Raw genomic sequence first — 17,625 nt, 5'->3', positions numbered from 1 at the left:
ACTGCGGCCCGCTGACCGATCTACGAGCGGCTAGTCAAGAACGGCGCTTTTAAATGCGCGAGCGCAAGCGTGAGCGAACGCTGCTTACCTCCTCCTCGCATCGTCCAGGCCCCGCGAGAGGCGCGCGTGCAGCACCGGGTGGCACGCGAAGCGGAGCCGCCCCGTCACCCCCACCAGCTCCAGCAGCAGCTCCGCCCTGCGCTCGCCCTCTCCCTGCAAACGCTGCCAAGGACGAGCGAAGAGGCCTTGCTGAGCTCAAGCGCAGGTCATGGGGGTCACGGGGTCATCGGGGTCACCGAGCTCGAGTTTATTTATGAATCGTTACTCACTACCACATCATGCGGAATGCGCCCAAGGCAGATTGTACAAATGAGACAGCATGGACAATTATTTTTCAATACAGCTGTAAACCCTGAATCGTGATAATTCAACAAATCATGGCACATGGTGGGGGGGGGGGGGGGGGAGAGTGGATGGAGAGGTGGGTGAATGGTTACATTCCGACAACTCGCCCAGACAGCGGTTTAATTTGGTGGCCAGCCAAACTTTAGTTTGTTGTCCTTCCTCCGCCCCTCCCATTAGCACGGTTGGCTACGTACGGTGTGAAAGAAGTTGAACAAACGTGCATACAAGTCGTCGTGCCGCACACGCACCTGCAGGATGCTCGTCTGCCGTTGGGCAGCCTGGGCAGACCCCGTGAGGACACTGGCCCTGCTGAGGCCATGCCAGGCCTCCCACAAGGCCCGGTTCACGGCCTCGTGTGCCGCGTCTCGGCTCCCCCACGCCTCCACTAGCCCCCGCTGCTGCTCCACGGCCTGCGACAGCTGGTGGACAAACACAGGGCGATCCGCTTATAGATACTCGGATGAATCAAGACAGGCCACGTTGGGCAACGTGTATCAGGGGAGTGTTAAATGACGTACTAAGTGCTCTTAGATTGATGGGAGACATGCAGAGGCTTTGAAATAATCTGTTGTGTGTTGAGTGTTAAGAAGCGTGAGTTGGCACGGAAAGGGCCTCATTATCGAAGGGGACGACAGCGGTCGAGACTCACAGTGGAGTGGCAGGTGGAGTGATGCGAGCAGCCGGTGTGCGGAAGCGAGGAGGGTCGTTACACTACGAGACCATGATAGTCGACAGCTTGGGGAGGCTTTCCTCCAGCATTGAATTGATCATCGCTGCTGCTGCTACTGCTGCTAACGATGGTCTCGATCCTCTCTTGCATCATCATGAACGCTGTCTAGCTGCCTCTATGGCAATTGCCCTCGGTGGCTGTAAGCGCCGGCTATTCTTGTGATGCGTGTTAGCGCAGCAGCAGCAGCTGGCGGTGGCGGTGGTGGCAACGCACCTCCTGCTGCACGCGGCTGCACGACGCCCGCAGCTCGCGCAGAGTCTCTGTGACGAGACCCCCGGGGGACCTCCCGTCGGCCGGCACCACGGAGCCGCCACACACCTCCAGCTTGTCGACCTCTTCCACTTGCGCCTTCAGCTTGTCCTGCAATTCCTGACGAACGCAGCACGACACGTCTTACCGCTCACCGTGAGCGGATCTGCGCTGATATTGGCAGCAGAAAAAAGTAGATTTTACTCATCCCATTAGTCGCATGGCCTTCTGGGAGTGTTATTGCATCTGCACGTGGCTTTTGGTGTGTGATTACAGTGCTGCTCATTTAACAACCGGCTGTGGTGTATTCCCCAGACATTTCAGTGTCAGTTTCAACTTCGATGTGATGAGCTGTCATGAGTGAATAAAATAATATTACAACCTGGGACCTCCTTTGCCAGTACCAAAATATGAGAATAGGTTTTCACCTTTTTTCTGGCAACAAAACTGGCGTCCTCTGGTCTAAAGGCGTCCTTTTGGCGTCCTCTGGTCTAACACCGTTTTGAGACGAGGCTCCAAAGAAAGCTGTCTCTTTTGTGGACCAATCAATTTCAAGGACAATGCATATATTATCAGAGCATGTTTTTTGTTTGCATTCTGACCACAAGCATTGTGGTTAATGCAGACATGATTCCTTGTAAAAGGTTTCAGTTTGGTGTTTTAACATCTTAACACCTGTTTTGTTGCCAGAAAAAAGGGAAAACCTATTCTCATACTATTACAATTAAATATTAAACAATTATGTCTAATGATGCACATTCAAAACAAACACAATTTTTTGTTTCGCCATTATCCTTTCATAGCCGCCAATAGTTTTTAACTGCCGTTATTATTAACTACGACCGGATGTCTCTGTTAAGCCAACGGAGTCTCGTTGTGCTCTACAACGGGGCCATGGTCAACCAAGATGGCGGCTCGAGCGGCACGCGGCGGCGCGGGGGCCTCACCGAGCACGCGCCGAGCGCGAGAGTCGCCGTGGCCCCGCCACCCCGGCACTGCCGCAGCGCCGCCAGTCGCCCCGCGGCCTGCGCCTCCAGCCAGTCGCGCACGGCGCGCGCCTGCGCCTCCCACTCCGTCCAGGCCTCCAGCCGCGTCTCCAGCTTCTCCGTCTGTGCCGGCACACGGAGACGGTCACGCACGACCCTCGACGCGCTCCGAGCGACGAACCGTCGTAACGACGCCGCCCCCATCGATCGTTCGCCTGCGAGTCTCTATACGAGTCGATGGGTTTCGATTTAAAGCTTTCGTGACTGCGGAGATTCATCTTCTTGGTTCTTTCGGTAAAGTCACGTAGAAGGGAAATAATAAAATAATAATAATAAAAGAAACATTGTATTTTATTATGTTTACATTTTATTATTTTATTATTTCCCTTTTACGTGACTTTACCGAAAGAACCAAGAAGATGAGTCGATGGGTGTCTGTGTGAGTCGATGGGTGTCTATGGAAGCCTATACATATCCATGTGAGTCTACGTACGGTGTAAAAGAAGGTCAACGTGCATACATACATACAAACATACACATACAAAACTACGGACCACACGGAAACACCTCCGCCCGCATCGATCATTCCCTGGCAGCATTTCAGATGTTTGCTCGGGCCACTCCTCCTGAAGCCGTCCACCGGCTCGCTCAGCGACCTCCACACGAGCAGCGGAACGCTGCTGATCGACTTGCCGCCGTACACAAAACCACTTGAACGCGCGTGACCACGTGCGCATAAACTGACACCCAATGCCCGTTTGTCAATGGAACTTCTGGGCCACTGGCGCTTGGCAGCATTTGTCGACCCAACACCACCACCACCGCCGCCCCCGTCAACGCACGCGCCGTCGGCGCCACCCACCGTGGCGGCCAGGCGGCCGAGCAGCGCCTGCCAGCGCCGGTCCAGCACGCCCACGCTCTCGGCCAGCTGCAGCTTATCGCACCGCCGCGCCTGCACGTGCGCCGCGCCCTGCTGCTGCTGCAGCAGCGCCTGGCTCACGCTGTCCACCAGCGGCTGGCGAGCCTGCGTGTCCAGCGTCAAGCCCTGCGTCGTCACGAAACACAAACCAAGGTGCACGAGCAGACCGTTGGGGCGAGGGGGGTTAGCGAGCACGTATTAAAGTCGGCACGGCGCACAAGGGGGTGGGTGGCCAACAGCACGCCCGGTCGCCTTTGGCTCCCCAGTGCTGATGTTTACACACTGGACGAGGTACTCATTCAAGGCTGAGTCACACTAGAGGAGGCCCAGGAATATCGCCACTGTTATTGAGCGGGGATTAAACTCGGTTCGCTTGGTTCGTAGCGCGATGCACGAACCACTGCACTCCCACTCCCCAAACACGTGTGCTTGGTCACACACAGCGACCAGCAGTGAGCAGATGGTCCAGGAGTCACGCCACGAGACGTGGCCAATTGAGCCTCCCTCGGGCTCTCACAGGCCACAAGTGGCCATGGGTGGGAACGGGAGGTCAGCAGAGAAATCCGTGCAGTACTTGATGTTGTCACAAGTGATTCTGTATTCTTTATTTTTTCCCCCCCATAGTGCAGCGGAAGGAAGTGTCAATTTCTTGTGGAGCCGCGCATCAAGCAATGTGAGAGAACGGCCTTCTGAAGTGTATATTGCAGAACTACTTCCGAGATCCCTGCAAGAGGCACTGCACTTCAGCATGCGCCCTGCGACAGCGATGTTCACCACACGTTCGCGTGAAGTCTTATTTCATTCTCAGAGCTAAAACGTTGCCAAATTAGGTGAAAACCACATTTGGTGTGATGATCGTTTTGCATAATAATTGGTGCCTGGGTTGAGACCATCATCAACTCATTCTCAGTTTAACATGTATGCTTTCGCGACCAATATTATTCATAATAAAGGTTTTTGGGTTATATCGCGTAAGTAATCAACGCACCAATTAGTAACTACTTCAGCCCACCGGTGTGTTGGAGAGTAAATCCGCAACATTTACAATTTGAGTCACGTGACATTTCGCTGGTAATTACATCCAACATCATGGGACGATTTGCCAGAATAGTGAAGCAATCCACCTGCTTCCCGTCTTAAACAGAGCAGGATGACGACATCATCACTGAACCCTTTAGGTGCAGTAACCAATTGGCGAGTTGTTTACGTGACAAACCTTACTGGCTGTGTCGGTTGGTGCAGGGTTACGACGCAACCCAAGAACCTTTATTATGAACTCATTCTCTACTGGAGAGCTCACTTTAATCGCGCGCAACCGGCTCCCGGATTCGTTGTCTGGTGGGTTCCAGCAAACGTCGGCCTCTACCCCAACTGTAATCCTGGTCGTGTCATGAGCTGCAGATCCAATCATAACCCTCACATAGCGGAGGCGACAGGTTTCTCAGAATGAATCAAACAAGAGAATTGCAGAGAACACGGAAGAGAAAAAACTCTTTACGTTTTATCTTGTTTATATCTCTATTGAAAACCAGCCGTGCGATTGACAAGACGAAGAAAAACAGAATGGGATTGTTGGTGGCGTATGTGGCTGTGAGGATGATCATTCAGCGATGAAATCAGCTCTCGTGTGCAGCTTGCGCTGGGCGGATTATTGAGATGTGGCGTCGGCTTGGGATGTGGCGTCTACTTGGGGAGACTTCCATCCAGCAGTGGATTGACCATGTCTGATGACGAGGATGAAACTATTGTATCGAACCATACCTGCCCCGAAGCTTTAGCCGGGATTAACACAGCACGGAGCCGTGGCCAGCGGCACTGCCGGGAGCAACGATCGTGCAGGAACAGCTCTGCCGCTGGCAGCGCGAGCGCACGGCTATCAGTGCTCAACGGCTGCTGTGCGCTCGCTCACTCACGCACACGCTCGCTCGCTCACGCACATGCGCGCTCGCTCACGCACACGCGCGCTCGCTCGCTCACGCACACGCGCGCTCGCTCGCTGGCTCATGCACACGCTTGCTCGCTGGCTCACGCACACGCGCGCTCGCTCGCTCACGCACACGCGCGCTCGCTGGCTCACGCACACGCGCGCTCGCTCACGCACACGCGCGCTCGCTGGCTCACGCACACGCGCGCTCGCTGGCTCACGCACACGCTTGCTCGCTCGCTCACGCACACGCGCGCTCGCTCGCTCACGCACACGCGCGCTCGCTGGCTCACGCACACGCGCACTCGCTCGCTCACGCACACGCGCGCTCGCTCGCTCACGCACACGCTCGCTGGCTCACGCACACGCGCGCTCGCTCGCTCACGCACACGCGCACTCGCTCGCTCACGCACACGCGCGCTCGCTCGCTCACGCACACGCTCGCTCGCTGGCTCACGCACACGCGCGCTCGCTCACGCACACGCGCGCTCGCCTCTCGTCTCAGAGGCGTAATGGGATTTGAAGCGATGCTGATGAAAAATATGCAGAACCGCGACGGCCGAGTGAGAGGGCTTCATCTGATGAAGCGGTCTGTGCCGGGGATTTGTGCCGCCGGATTAACTTCAAGGCCCGCTTTGACGTGGGCTCACGGAGGGGATGATGGAGGCATCTGGAGGGGGTTGTCAGGTGGGAGGCTGGAGGCCTTTTTCACGCTGGCAATCACAGCAAGAAATAAAAGTAATTAGATGAGGAAGTGGACCCATCAGGCACCGTCTGGTATGCACGCATGCGTTCACAGGCACCCGTCACGGACGGCCTCGTGCGGGCTCGCATTAGGAACTCTTCGCACTCTGCGGCATCCGCTCGCGTCCTACAGCGTTGTCACTCCATGCAGAAGAGAACTTCGCAACGCCCTGAGCTTGTCGGATGAGCGACTGCGGAACGAGATTGCCGACACAAGCGTCTGCGAGGATGGCAATTCGTTCCGATGAACTACGAGCTCCCAGGACGCTCCGCACGCGGGGGACCCAGGCTGCCGGCACGCGTTGCGGAACGGCCGGGAATCCGTGCCGGACGACGCGTGGCTCGACGGCGGTCGGTACCTTGTACTCGTCGAGCAGAACCCTGAGCGGCGCCGCGCCGACCAGGCCGGAGAGTTCGTCTCCGTCGCTCGCGAGCCTCCGCTCCACCTCGTCCACCCAGTCCAGGAGCTCCGCCATGGTTTGGCACGACGGGCGGCACGCCACCAACGCCTGCGGGGACACGCACGGCTCACGTCAGCCCCGGAGCGTCAAGGGGGACCGAGCCTCCCCCTTCCCCCCTCCCTGCTGGAGGCTCGGCTGCCTTCTATATCGACGATGGTGCAGACACTGCGACCGCCTGGCTTCGTTAGTTCCTGGGTGGGGGAATCCAGTTATCCCACCCGGATACAAGATGCTGACTTGACACTGCCGGCCTTGTCGGTGCTTGCGTGGGGGGCCGCTTGCCAATGCGGGCGTGTGCCATAGGGTTGGGGCTGGCTGTGAAGTGGCCTGAAGACGGCAGCACGGCAATGGATTCTTCGTGAAACTTAAGATGCTGTTGCCGAAGACAACGACGACGATGATGATGATGATGACTCAGACGTGGCTACTGCTGCCGCTGCCGTTGCCGTCGCTGGGGACAACAACGACGGCGGTGGCGGCACCGCCGGTAACGACGCGGCGAGGGGGCGCGACTGCCGCGTGCGGGGGGACGCGGGCGCCGCTCACCTGGTGCAGGCGCTCCTGCACGAGCGGCACGCGCGCCGTCAGCTCGGCCCACGCCGTCTCCAGCTGCGCCAGCTGCGTCCTCGGCGCCGTCGCCTCGCCCTGCTGCAGCTGCAGCAGTCGGGTGCCGCCCGCCACCACCGCCGCCTTGAGGGCCGCCTTCACGTTGGCCTCGTGCACAAACGCCTGGCGGGACGGGCAGTAGCGCCGCACGGCACGTACACATGTACACGTACGCACACGCACGCACGCACGCACACACACACACACGCACACACACGCACGCACACACACACATGCACACACACGCACGCACACGCGTGCACACACACGCACACACACGCACGCACACGCACGCACACACATGCACACGCACACACACGCACGCACACACACGCACGCACACACACACACGCACACACATGCACACACACACGCACGTGGTGGCGAGGCAGCAGCCCCTCCCTCCTACCTCTCGGTAAACAAACCCTCGTCACCCAAATTCCTGTAACCTTGCTCCATTCACAACAACAACAATTCCAACAACAGCATTTATATTGCACCCATTACTATTATAATAAGCCAAGAATGTGTGTGTGTCCCGCGCATGACGTCACTCCGCATGGGGCAACCCCCCCCCCCCTCATTAATAATCATGAGCTGAACAATTTTTCTCTTTAATATTTCATATTTACTGCAATATACACTCGTCCTTGGATGGACAAAAAAGCTAGCAATGTAATAAACGTCTCAGAAGTAATTTTTCTAATAGCCTCTGAGACCCCCTTATCGCAGCTGTCCCTGTGAAACATACGAGCTCTTATCTGCTACGTAGCGACATGAGAGCCCTCGACCGCTGGCTGTTTTTGCGTTGTTGGCCGGTGGGCCTGTGGTTCAGCGTCTGTGGCCAAGCCTAATGACCTCTTGCCTTGGCCAAACCACTTTGGGTCTCATTTCCTTCACTCTGCTCAGCGAGCTGGGCTTTCAGCGATCTTGAGTGACCCAGGTCAATCTTGGTCTCTCGAGTTCTCACCCGGTCACACAAACTGAACTCCAACAGCCCGAACCCTCGCGGCGTCACCTGACCCGCGTCCTCACCATGAACCGATGGAAAAGCTCCTGGGCCGTGGACGGCTCGTGAGCCACCGTGTCCGCCTGGTTGCTCCAGTAGTCCAGCTGACCCCGCGACTCGGCGAGCCACAGCAGCAGCTCCGTGCACTCGCAGCGGAACCTTCGGCGCGAACGGTGGTCGGCGGGTGAGGGCAAACGAGAGGAAGCGGCGCGTTAACAACGGCGTCGTATCGGCCGGCCCCTCCCAGACGCCGCCGCGGCGTTGCGGCGAGCGCGGCGCGGACTCGCGATCGCCGTACCGCGTCAGGTGCGCCAGCAGGGCCTGGAGTCGACGCAGCTCCGTGCCCAAACGGCCGCCGCAGTCGGCCCAGCGCTGGCCGAAGCCCTCGAGGTGGCACGTCAGGCCCGGCCCGGCAGCGAGGCCCAGCGCGAGAGCCGTCGGGTGCGTGGCCCCGTCTCCCGGCTCGCCTTCTGGCGCTGAGCGCCCCTCGGGGCCGCCGTCCGACGCAGGGGCGGCCGGCGACCTTTCGCCTTCACCGGAAATCCGGAGAGTCGCCTCGGCAGGATCCCCGTCGTCGCGCCCGGCCCGCGCGGCTTTGTCGGCCGAGCTGAGCCGCGCCATCAGGAGGCCGTGCAGCCGCTTGCCGTCCGCCAGCAGCTGCGAGACCCGGGGCAGGTGCTCGTCCAGGTGCGACCGCAGTCTCTGCGTGGGGGGTGATGACCGAGCGAGGAGGAGGAGAGACGCGCGACGGAATTTACGCTGGGAAGGGAACGAGCCGGGCGTGGTGGCGCACGCAATCCGACGCTTGGGGAGGCGAGGGTCCGGCGGACCGTGCAGCGATCCGTGAGACCCACAAACTCGCCAGGCTGCATACAAAGGTGAGCGCAGATGGCAGGACAGCAAGTGGCTTTTGAGTACCGTCGTTGCCGGATCTTTCCAATGCTCACCAGGAGAGCGGCGATGCGGTCCGACAGCCACTCCTCCGACTCCTCCACCACCCCGCGGGCCACCATGGAGCCCTCGGCGTGCTCCAGCTGCTGGCTCAGATCCTCGTGCTCCCGCTCCAGCTGCCGCCACCCCTGACGAGTGCCAGCGGGGCAGCGGGGACAAAGCGAATGGTGAGCCGTTGCGCTGGATCGAGGGAAACACAAATGCGATCGTAACGAGAGGTCCCCACACCTGGATGATCCAGCGATGATCGGCGACCCCGGCTCGGAGGCTCTCCTGCTGCGCGTCGAGGCGAGCCTGCAGCCGCGTCCACGCGGCATCGCGGCGCCCCGACGCCCGGCGCACCCACTCCTCCACCGCGAAGCGCCGCTCCTCCAGCCGGCGGAAGAACTCCTGCGTGGAGGTCGCGACGCCGCGTTACCGACCCTCATGGAGGAGCAGCTGCGTCATGTGCGCTCACCACCGCCACTTCACGTCAACAGTACACGTATATACAGTAAAAAATGCACTGTATATATACAGTATATATCTACCGATGCCAGACGTCATGGTTTGGCTGGGGCAGCTCGGGTTCCAGTAAAGCTTTTCCCAGTGTCCCACGGCATTTACGAATTTTTTTTATTTTATTCCGATTTACATTTTACGAGTCTCATGCCCATCTCACCACGTGTCCTCCCAGAAATGCGTTGGCTCTAAACAAAAAGCAACGCACCTGTAGCGCCAGACACTGCCGCTCCGCATGCTCGAGGTCTGCGGCGGCGAGCAGCAGCCGGGGAGCGGAGAGGAGCCGCTCGTCCGCGAGACGCACGAGCATCAGCAGCGCCCGCAGCTCCTGCTCGTAGCGCCGGTCGACGGCGCAAGCGCGCGTCAGGGCATGCCGCCGCCCGTGAACGTCCTCCTCCAGCGTCTCGAGCATGTGCTGCGGGACAAGGAGACACGGTGTCCCGTGGGACTGTGAGATGGAGTGACGGGGAGACAGGGAAACAGAGTGTCCCATGAGGCTATAAGACAGTGTGCGCTGTGAGAAAGGGAGATGGAGAGAAAGGGAGAGACACAGTGGGAAGATTTAGAGACTCCCCAGGGCAGCTACCTCCCTCAATAGAATGACAAGAGGACGATGGTGGGGAAACCAGGACTGGGGGCCTCCCGAGCACCAACCTCGATGCGCGCCAGGTCGGTGCCAGCGGGCGACGTGGGCTTAGCCTCGAGCTGGCGCTGCCGGAGCGGCGCCGCTTGGCTTCTCAGGCTGTCCAGGGACCGCGCCACCTCTCTGAGCACCTGGCGGAGAGGCACGTGGGACCGAGTCAGTGCCGCACGGCAGTTGCGCCGTCTGGCACACGGCGCGCGTGCACAGGAGGCTCCGCAGCACTTGCCCCCAAAAGGCTACGTGGGGGATGTTTGTCTTTAGAAGAGGCAGTCGGAGGCAGTCGCCCTCCAGCAACAATGGAGGGTGGAGGAGCAATGCTCACAACAACGAGCGGAGCATCGGTCGGCTAAAATACAGCAAGTAAGTGCAGCAGGGAGCACGGAAGGTGCATCTGCCAGTCATGTCAGTCAGTTAACCCGTAACACCTGGGTTCCGTGATCGCCTGTCAGTGAACCATCCACGCATCACGTGGCCTCACGGCACTCCTGTGAGCGTTCTGAATGGCGTCTCTATAGCGACGTGACGCCAAACGCACACTCGGGATAAATATGGAGCGAGAAGGAAAGGGAGCGCCCTCGCGCATCACCGCCTTCAGCGTGCGCCCCTGTGGTGCAACCGCATGCCTCCAGTTGCTGAGTGGGGCTGTGGTCAGCGCAGTGCTGGAGCTTGCGCTGAACGGAGCGCCGCTCGCTTGACACGGCGTTCTGCAGCGCCGCCACCTCCCTCTGCAGCGCAGACACGGAGACACGCACAGCACTGTCACCCCACGGAGACACGCACCACACCGTCACCGCACGGAGACACGCACCACACCATCACCGTATCATCACCAGCCCTTCGAAAAATATAATAATTAAACCTGCTGTGAAAACCTGCCATCTACCGGTGTGTTTGTCATGCCAGCAAGGCGAGTCGTTGATCACAAGCAACATCACAGGGGCTATCTTTCCTTTGCAAACAAATGCCTTCATCTCGGGAGGAACCCCGGTCTCTGCTGGGCTCCGAGTGAGTCACTTCCGTCCCAGTGGCTTCCCCTTTGTCCGTGCACGGCGAGTGCGCCTGTTGACCAGTGCGCCTGTTCTCGCCAATTGCGAAGTTGGAGTCCTCATCCCAGCCACGTCAGAGCGCGCGTCGTGACCCGCGTGAGATCTCGGGGCCACATCGATCAGCTGCTGCTGCTGCTGCGTGTATGGTGACCTTCTTTCTCACTGTATGTAGCCAACCGTGCTCATCGGAGGTGCGGGGGAAGGACAGCAAACTAAACACAAAAAGCCATTTATTGGTAGCTGCTGTTAAAAAATTGGAATGATGATGGTGATGACGGTGATGATGATAATGATGATGACGACGGTGATGATGATGGCAATGATGATGATGACGGTGATGAGATGATGATGACAACGGTGATGAGATGATGACGACGGTGATGATGACGGTGATGAGATGATGACGACGATAGTGATGATGATGATGGCAATGATGATGATGATGGTGATGAGATGATGACAACGGTGATGATGATGATGATGGCAATGATGATGATGACGGTGATGAGATGATGATGACAACGGTGATGATGATGATGGCAATGATGATGATGACGGTGATGAGATGATGATGACAACGGTGATGATGATGGCTATGATGATGATGACGGTGATGAGATGACGACGATGGTGATGATCACGGTAATGATGACGAAGTGGCCTTGGCACCTGGTGCTCAGCGACTCTGGATATCCCGTCCCTGAGGGCCGAGCAGCTGGCCCGCAAGGCGGCCTCCAGGGCGCCCAGCCGCAGCTGCACGCCCCTCCTCGTGGCAGCGGCGGCGACGGCGTCGCCCGGGCCCGGCTCGCTCGCCGCATCGTCCTCCCACGAGCGGTGGCGCAACTCGCGGTCCAACTCCGCCAGGTGGACGCACAGCTCCTGCCGTGGCCGAGGGCCGACGCACACGGGGTCGGAGGTCGAGGTGAGGCGAGGACCGCCGCCGTGCGGCTCGGTAGCACGCTTGCCGTTGTTAGGCCGCTCGTCGCGAGCAACGTTGCTATCATCGTTATTGTTACTACGGTCGTCCTCTGTTTTGTCGTCTGCATGATCATCATCACCGCCGAAATCGTCAAGCGTCCATCAGCAACGTGAACCTTCGAATCGTCGTCAATTTTTTCATCATCATCAAAAATCCTATCTTCAATGTTACCCACAACATCATCATCAACCTTGTCATAATCACTACAATCATTATAACCAACCTCAACATCATCATTATAATCATCATCATTACTGTCATCATCATCATCATCATAATTAGTGCTGTCATCATGAGGATCATCATCATCATTGTCCAATTTCACTCCGGTGCAGAATGAACACGAGGTGTAAACCGTACAACAACTGTGCCCCTCGCCGAATCGTCACCTCTTCTTCCTCCAGCCACGCCTCCCGCTCCTCGTCGCCGTCCGCCCAGGGCAGGAGGAGCGCCTCCTCCACGGCGTCGAGGCGGCACGACGCCGCCCGCAGCGCGGAGAAACACTTCCACTCGGGGTCCCGTGGCCTCTCCCCCTCCTCCTCCTCTTCCCCCTCCTCCTCCTCACCGTCTTCTTCCACCTCTTCCTCCACCGTCCCCTCCCCATGGTGCTCAACACCGTTCTGTACCTGGGATGAGAATCAGCAGCAGCAGCAGCAGAAGCAGCCGATGTTGCTGGACGTAACCAGAGGTTCAACGTATGCACGTTGAACTTCTTTCGCACAGCACGTAGCCAGCCGTGCTAATTGGAGGTGCGGTAATTGATGACAAGAATTCAGCGCGGGGGGGAGGTCAGCCCCTTCCAGCCCCCCCCCCGTCCACCTTTCCACCCAGCGGTGACAATTCATCGAACTTTTAGTGGGGGAGTGAGAGAAGGCAAATGGTTTCGTGCTGATCAAGGATGAGCGAGAGGGGTGAATAGCGGGTGAGGGCGCGATCGCGAGGGGCCGCCACGCTTCACCTCTCCGTCGCCGGCGCCCCCCCCGGCCGAGCGTCCGAGCCTCGCTGCCACCCGCGGCGCCACCACCGCCACGCGGGGAGCCGGCGGAGGCCGACCCGGCCCCCACGCCTCCTCCAGCGGCGACGTCGAGGCGAGCGGCACCTGCGCACGGGGGGGTAAAGTCGGTACTCGCCTTCGTCGGCCGTCACGGCCATCGTCCGCTGCTGGACGAAGGCCCTCGCTCACGGCCCCGCCGATGCCACAATCCGCTTCGTGAAACGATCGCGACGTGGCCGTATGGACCGTCGGGGCAGGTGCTGTTCGTGAGCGCCTATCAAGGCCAGCGCGGTTGCACGAGTGAGCGGCGTGACCAATGCCAAGTCCAGCCTCTCTTGTCTCCCCAGTGCTGATGCTTGCACACCGAGCCAGCTATTTAATTCAGCTCAGGGAAGGCCTGGGATTCAGATACCGATCGCCACTGATGGCACCGACGCGAGCCATTGCTGACGATTGAACTCAAATTGCTCGGTCCGTACCACGGTGCACTAAGCATCGCACCACTGCTCCACACACGCACACAGACGTATCTCATCTCCGTGGTGGTCATCCTCCAAAGTGCATTCTCTCCCTTGGTTGCCATGCAATCACCAGTCCTGTCCATCAGCCATCATCCGTTCCAGCACGAGCGAGACCTCTGCTTCGCGAGCGGCCCTCGTGCGTGTCCCCAAACCGTGCGCTCCTCTTCCCTCAACCCTCGGTGGAATTCCCAGCAAGCGCGTCCCTCCCCGCACAGTCGGTTAGAGAAATGTCAGTCTCCTTCCTCCGACGAGCAGAGCAACGGCTGTGCACGAGCACGGCCCTCGGGGAGCACGGACAGCTGTGCCAGCACGGCGTGCTCGTCTCCATGGTTACCTTTGGCCTGCCGCCACCAGTGAAACGTAATCCCGCATTGCCTAGATCAGGACTGTGCTCGTGCAAGGTGTGCGCGTGTCCAGCCACTGCTGGGCTCGGTGGTTATCGTCTGAGTTGGGTGACAGGGGTGGACATTCCTCATTCCTGAGGTGCACATTCCCGTCCTTTCGGCGTGATAACATTTTCAGCAGAAGAGGCGTGAGCGTTGTTTCAAGTGAACTCTCCGCATGAACGGAGATTCGCGTCCCTTAAAAATGTTAGAAATGCAAACTCCAGAAGCGTAGCGCGTGGCGGTCCGTCAATCGGTGACTGCGGTGGGGTTCGTTAAAGGGCAGGCACTAAACCCCTGCACACAACGGCCGACTAATCTCAGTCATTAGCGAGTCTATCCCACTGACATGTCCTGCTGCTTGATCCAATTAGCATCCTAATCACTCTCCTGTCAGCTCCACCCAGCTCCCTATTTGGCACACGCATTACCGCCACACGCACCTCCGCCAGTCCTATCAGCGCCAAATTAATCGCCATCCGCACCACCCCCCCCCCCACTCCGTTATGCAATCTCACCCGCGGCCTTTAATGTCAAATTACTCGGCGCCAAGCACCACTTATATATATTTTTTTACTCGAATAATTACGTGCCGCGCCGCTCAGCGATGTCGGCTGGCGGTCAGGAGGGCTTCGTTACAGTGCTGCTCACGTAGGCCGCTACACAGCGGGATGACATCGGATCAATATGGCCAGGTTTCGCCAGCCAAGGCACACGCTCACAGCAGTACTGTCTCCTGCTCCTCCGGTGAAGGAGTAGAGACCACAGTGGGTTTACTATACTATCCCGTAGTACGGAACACCTCCGGTGAAGGAGCAGAGACCACAGTGGGTTTACCATACTGTCCCATAGTACGGTACACCTCCGGTGAAGGAGCAGAGACCACAGTGGGTTTACCATACGGTACCGTAGTATGGTACACCTCCCGTGAAGGAGCAGAGGCCACAGTGGGTTTACCATACGGTACCGTAGTATGGAACACCTCCGGTGAAGGAGCAGTCTGCGCTCCTTCCATAGAGGAATTAACTCTCTTCTGAAGGGCACTCGTCCTGGCGAACTCGACGCTGGAATTTAGCTCCTGCACATATTGCTGCTGCCATCATGTGCAATAATAGAATAACAACAACAACAACAGTGTACAGCCCATTGTCATTCCACCGCTGGATCAAAACTTCCCCATGCCGTGTCACTCATGGAGACCGATTGCTGTAGGGTAATTGCCTGAAACATCAGCCCACTGGCAAACGTGAGCTGCTACGAGCGATGACTTGTATACCCGACACGTAACGACAACGTGCGGCGAATCGTGCGCGTGATGCCCGGAGGTAGTGGTGTAACCAGACCCGGCCACCTTTGTCTTCCCACTGTTGATATTTACTCAATTACACTAGGTGTTCTATACAAACTATTGTACACGATGCGGACAAACTCGCTTTAGTCTCACTGGGACTGGAATTATCACCACAAGTCTCCGATTATAAATGAAAACCACAGGGCCTAATAAAGCACAACACAGGCTTGCTTTGGTATTTCAAGTCCTTGATAACAAAAATAATAATGCAAAGGTCCTCATGTACACCGGTGTTTTCCACTGAAATAGACAACATGGGAAGACAACCCAACGAGCCGCCTCTCACCGGGCCCGAGATGTCGCGGCAGTGCAGGAGGTCGGCCAGCACCCTCATCTTGCTCTGCTGCTCCTGCTCCAGGAGGCCCCAAGGGGGCCGTCGGCGGCCCTCCTCCAGGGCCTCCGACCGGGCCGTGCCGCTCGCCTGACCGCGCCTAGCTGACAGGGCCTCGTGCTCGAAGACCGCCTCGTCCAGGAGAAGCTTCAGCTCCTCCAGGAGGCCACGGAGTGTCTGTGGAGGCACACGTGCCGTGAGCTTTGTCAGCAAAGATGCTCCGAGCACGTGGGCGCAAAACGTCGGACATCGCACCGGACGGCACGACCCGAAAACGCGTCGCAGAGCTACACGGCGAGAGCACTTCGGCCGTGGGTGAATCGCGCCGGGATGGGGAGACAGGTTCCGTCGCCAACTCGTTGAGCCAGTTCACTCTTGCTGCAGACACTTTTGAGTCTGAACTGCACTGCACGGCGCGTTCACCGGTTCCCGACGGGCGAAGGCGCGAGTGGGCACCTGCGGCTGGTGGTTGCAGTTGTGGTCGACGGTGGCGGAGGCGGCAACGGCACCGGCGGCGGCCGCGAGGGAAACCCCGCCGGACAGCAGCGAGCCCGTGGGCAGCCTCTCCACGCGCTCGCTGTACTCCTCCAGCACGAGGTCCTCCTGGGACCGGGTCAAGATTGGATGTGGGGGCGCAAACGATCAATCTTCTGTGCTGCGCCCTTAGTCTAGAACAGGGGTCGGCAACCTGCAGCTCTGGAGCCGGCTCTTTAAGGACCGCTTCGTGATGTTATTTATCAAGAAGCACCACCATCTCATAATCATCGAGATTTTTTTTACCCAATTTGAAAAAAATGGCTCCTCTTATTATTTTGGCTGCCGACCCCTGGTCTTGAACTACCCTTGCCCCAGACATCCGTGCTGTCGACTCCCTGCCACCCGTTGAAGCTCGGCCCCAACAGTGCCCACTGCGCCTGGGCAGCGTCTCGTGTGCACGGTACCAACGGGGCACATGGCGGCGCACGGCAATCTTGGAGTGCACCACCCTCTCTGGCCAGTCAAGGCGTATTTACACCATACTTCACCCTAACAGTCGTCGAATAGCTCAGACGTCACTCGCCGCTGAAGTTAGCCTTGGATGGGTATCTAACTCAGACCGTTAGATTCATGGAGCAGTGCGCCGGTCGTGAACCCGCAAACATTGATTATTCGAACATGAAGATACGACCGCAGCAGCATGCGCTGGAAAATACACTCCAAGCACTTACTAAAACAGTTAATGTGTGAGTAAGGGTCATTAAAACAAACCAAACACATCAAACCTAAAACCATTTAACGCGTCCTAACGATGAATCGGTGGTGTCTGACAGCGAGTGAGATCGTTAGCGGCGTTCGCTCGGTGGGCGAGGGAGCCCTCTGAGTGCCGTGCGGGGCCGCGTGCGAGAGGAGACGATGTGCCCCAGGGGGAGGGGGGGGGGGCACCGCGCCGGTCTCCGGGCGGCACGGTTCCATCGATTCACTGCCCCAGAGAGCCGATCGATTATCGCAATTCTGGGCCACAATTTGATTAAAAATTAATACTCGTCGAGTTTTTATTCCATTCGGTTCTGGGTTGCCTCAACAGTTTGGTTCGCGCCGTAATCCTACAACCTGTGTAACGGCAGCAATGTGCATCCCATTTACATAAATTATTAACATGAAATCATGTGTGTTGTCAGCTTAAGGTACAACCACGAGAGTATAAGGTTACGCCTATCCATAATAACCCTTGATTACTGTACACTAGCGGCATTTTACTTTGACATAGTACATCAACCAATCAGAACTGTCATTCAGAGAGAAGTCAATCGTCCACCTTCCCCGGTACGGGAGGCACGCTCGCTCGCCAATCACCACGTTGTGGGACGCACTGAATCTGTGACTTTTTCATCCGTGCTGGGATGGTGCATTTA

General features: G+C 57.9%; 1 protein-coding gene across 2 annotated transcripts in view; it reads right to left on the bottom strand.

Moving 5' to 3' along the window:
* The window catches only part of LOC133342267 (nesprin-1-like), a 71,177-nt gene that overhangs the window by 33,914 nt on the left and 19,638 nt on the right, over positions 1 to 17,625 (bottom strand). For both annotated transcript variants that reach the window (XM_061551316.1, XM_061551317.1), the window contains 19 exons: positions 16,190 to 16,336; positions 15,689 to 15,910; positions 13,112 to 13,252; positions 12,543 to 12,779; positions 11,844 to 12,053; positions 10,752 to 10,853; positions 10,140 to 10,259; positions 9,694 to 9,900; positions 9,213 to 9,374; positions 8,981 to 9,112; positions 8,332 to 8,735; positions 8,060 to 8,192; positions 6,965 to 7,147; positions 6,317 to 6,466; positions 3,233 to 3,415; positions 2,332 to 2,493; positions 1,349 to 1,504; positions 654 to 824; positions 89 to 222 (listed from right to left, as the gene is read on the bottom strand). In XM_061551316.1, the coding sequence (XP_061407300.1) occupies positions 89 to 222; positions 654 to 824; positions 1,349 to 1,504; positions 2,332 to 2,493; positions 3,233 to 3,415; positions 6,317 to 6,466; positions 6,965 to 7,147; positions 8,060 to 8,192; positions 8,332 to 8,735; positions 8,981 to 9,112; positions 9,213 to 9,374; positions 9,694 to 9,900; positions 10,140 to 10,259; positions 10,752 to 10,853; positions 11,844 to 12,053; positions 12,543 to 12,779; positions 13,112 to 13,252; positions 15,689 to 15,910; positions 16,190 to 16,336 (3,356 nt within the window). The remainder of the gene's footprint in view (positions 1 to 88; positions 223 to 653; positions 825 to 1,348; positions 1,505 to 2,331; positions 2,494 to 3,232; positions 3,416 to 6,316; positions 6,467 to 6,964; positions 7,148 to 8,059; positions 8,193 to 8,331; positions 8,736 to 8,980; positions 9,113 to 9,212; positions 9,375 to 9,693; positions 9,901 to 10,139; positions 10,260 to 10,751; positions 10,854 to 11,843; positions 12,054 to 12,542; positions 12,780 to 13,111; positions 13,253 to 15,688; positions 15,911 to 16,189; positions 16,337 to 17,625) is intronic.

The sequence above is a fragment of the Lethenteron reissneri genome, chromosome 14, assembly GCF_015708825.2.
Source record: "Lethenteron reissneri isolate LAM-NWPU_2019-01 chromosome 14, ASM1570882v1, whole genome shotgun sequence".
Taxonomy (NCBI): domain Eukaryota; kingdom Metazoa; phylum Chordata; class Hyperoartia; order Petromyzontiformes; family Petromyzontidae; genus Lethenteron; species Lethenteron reissneri.
Note: the sequence above shows the minus strand (reverse complement) of the source record. Positions and strands in the feature narration are given on the sequence as shown.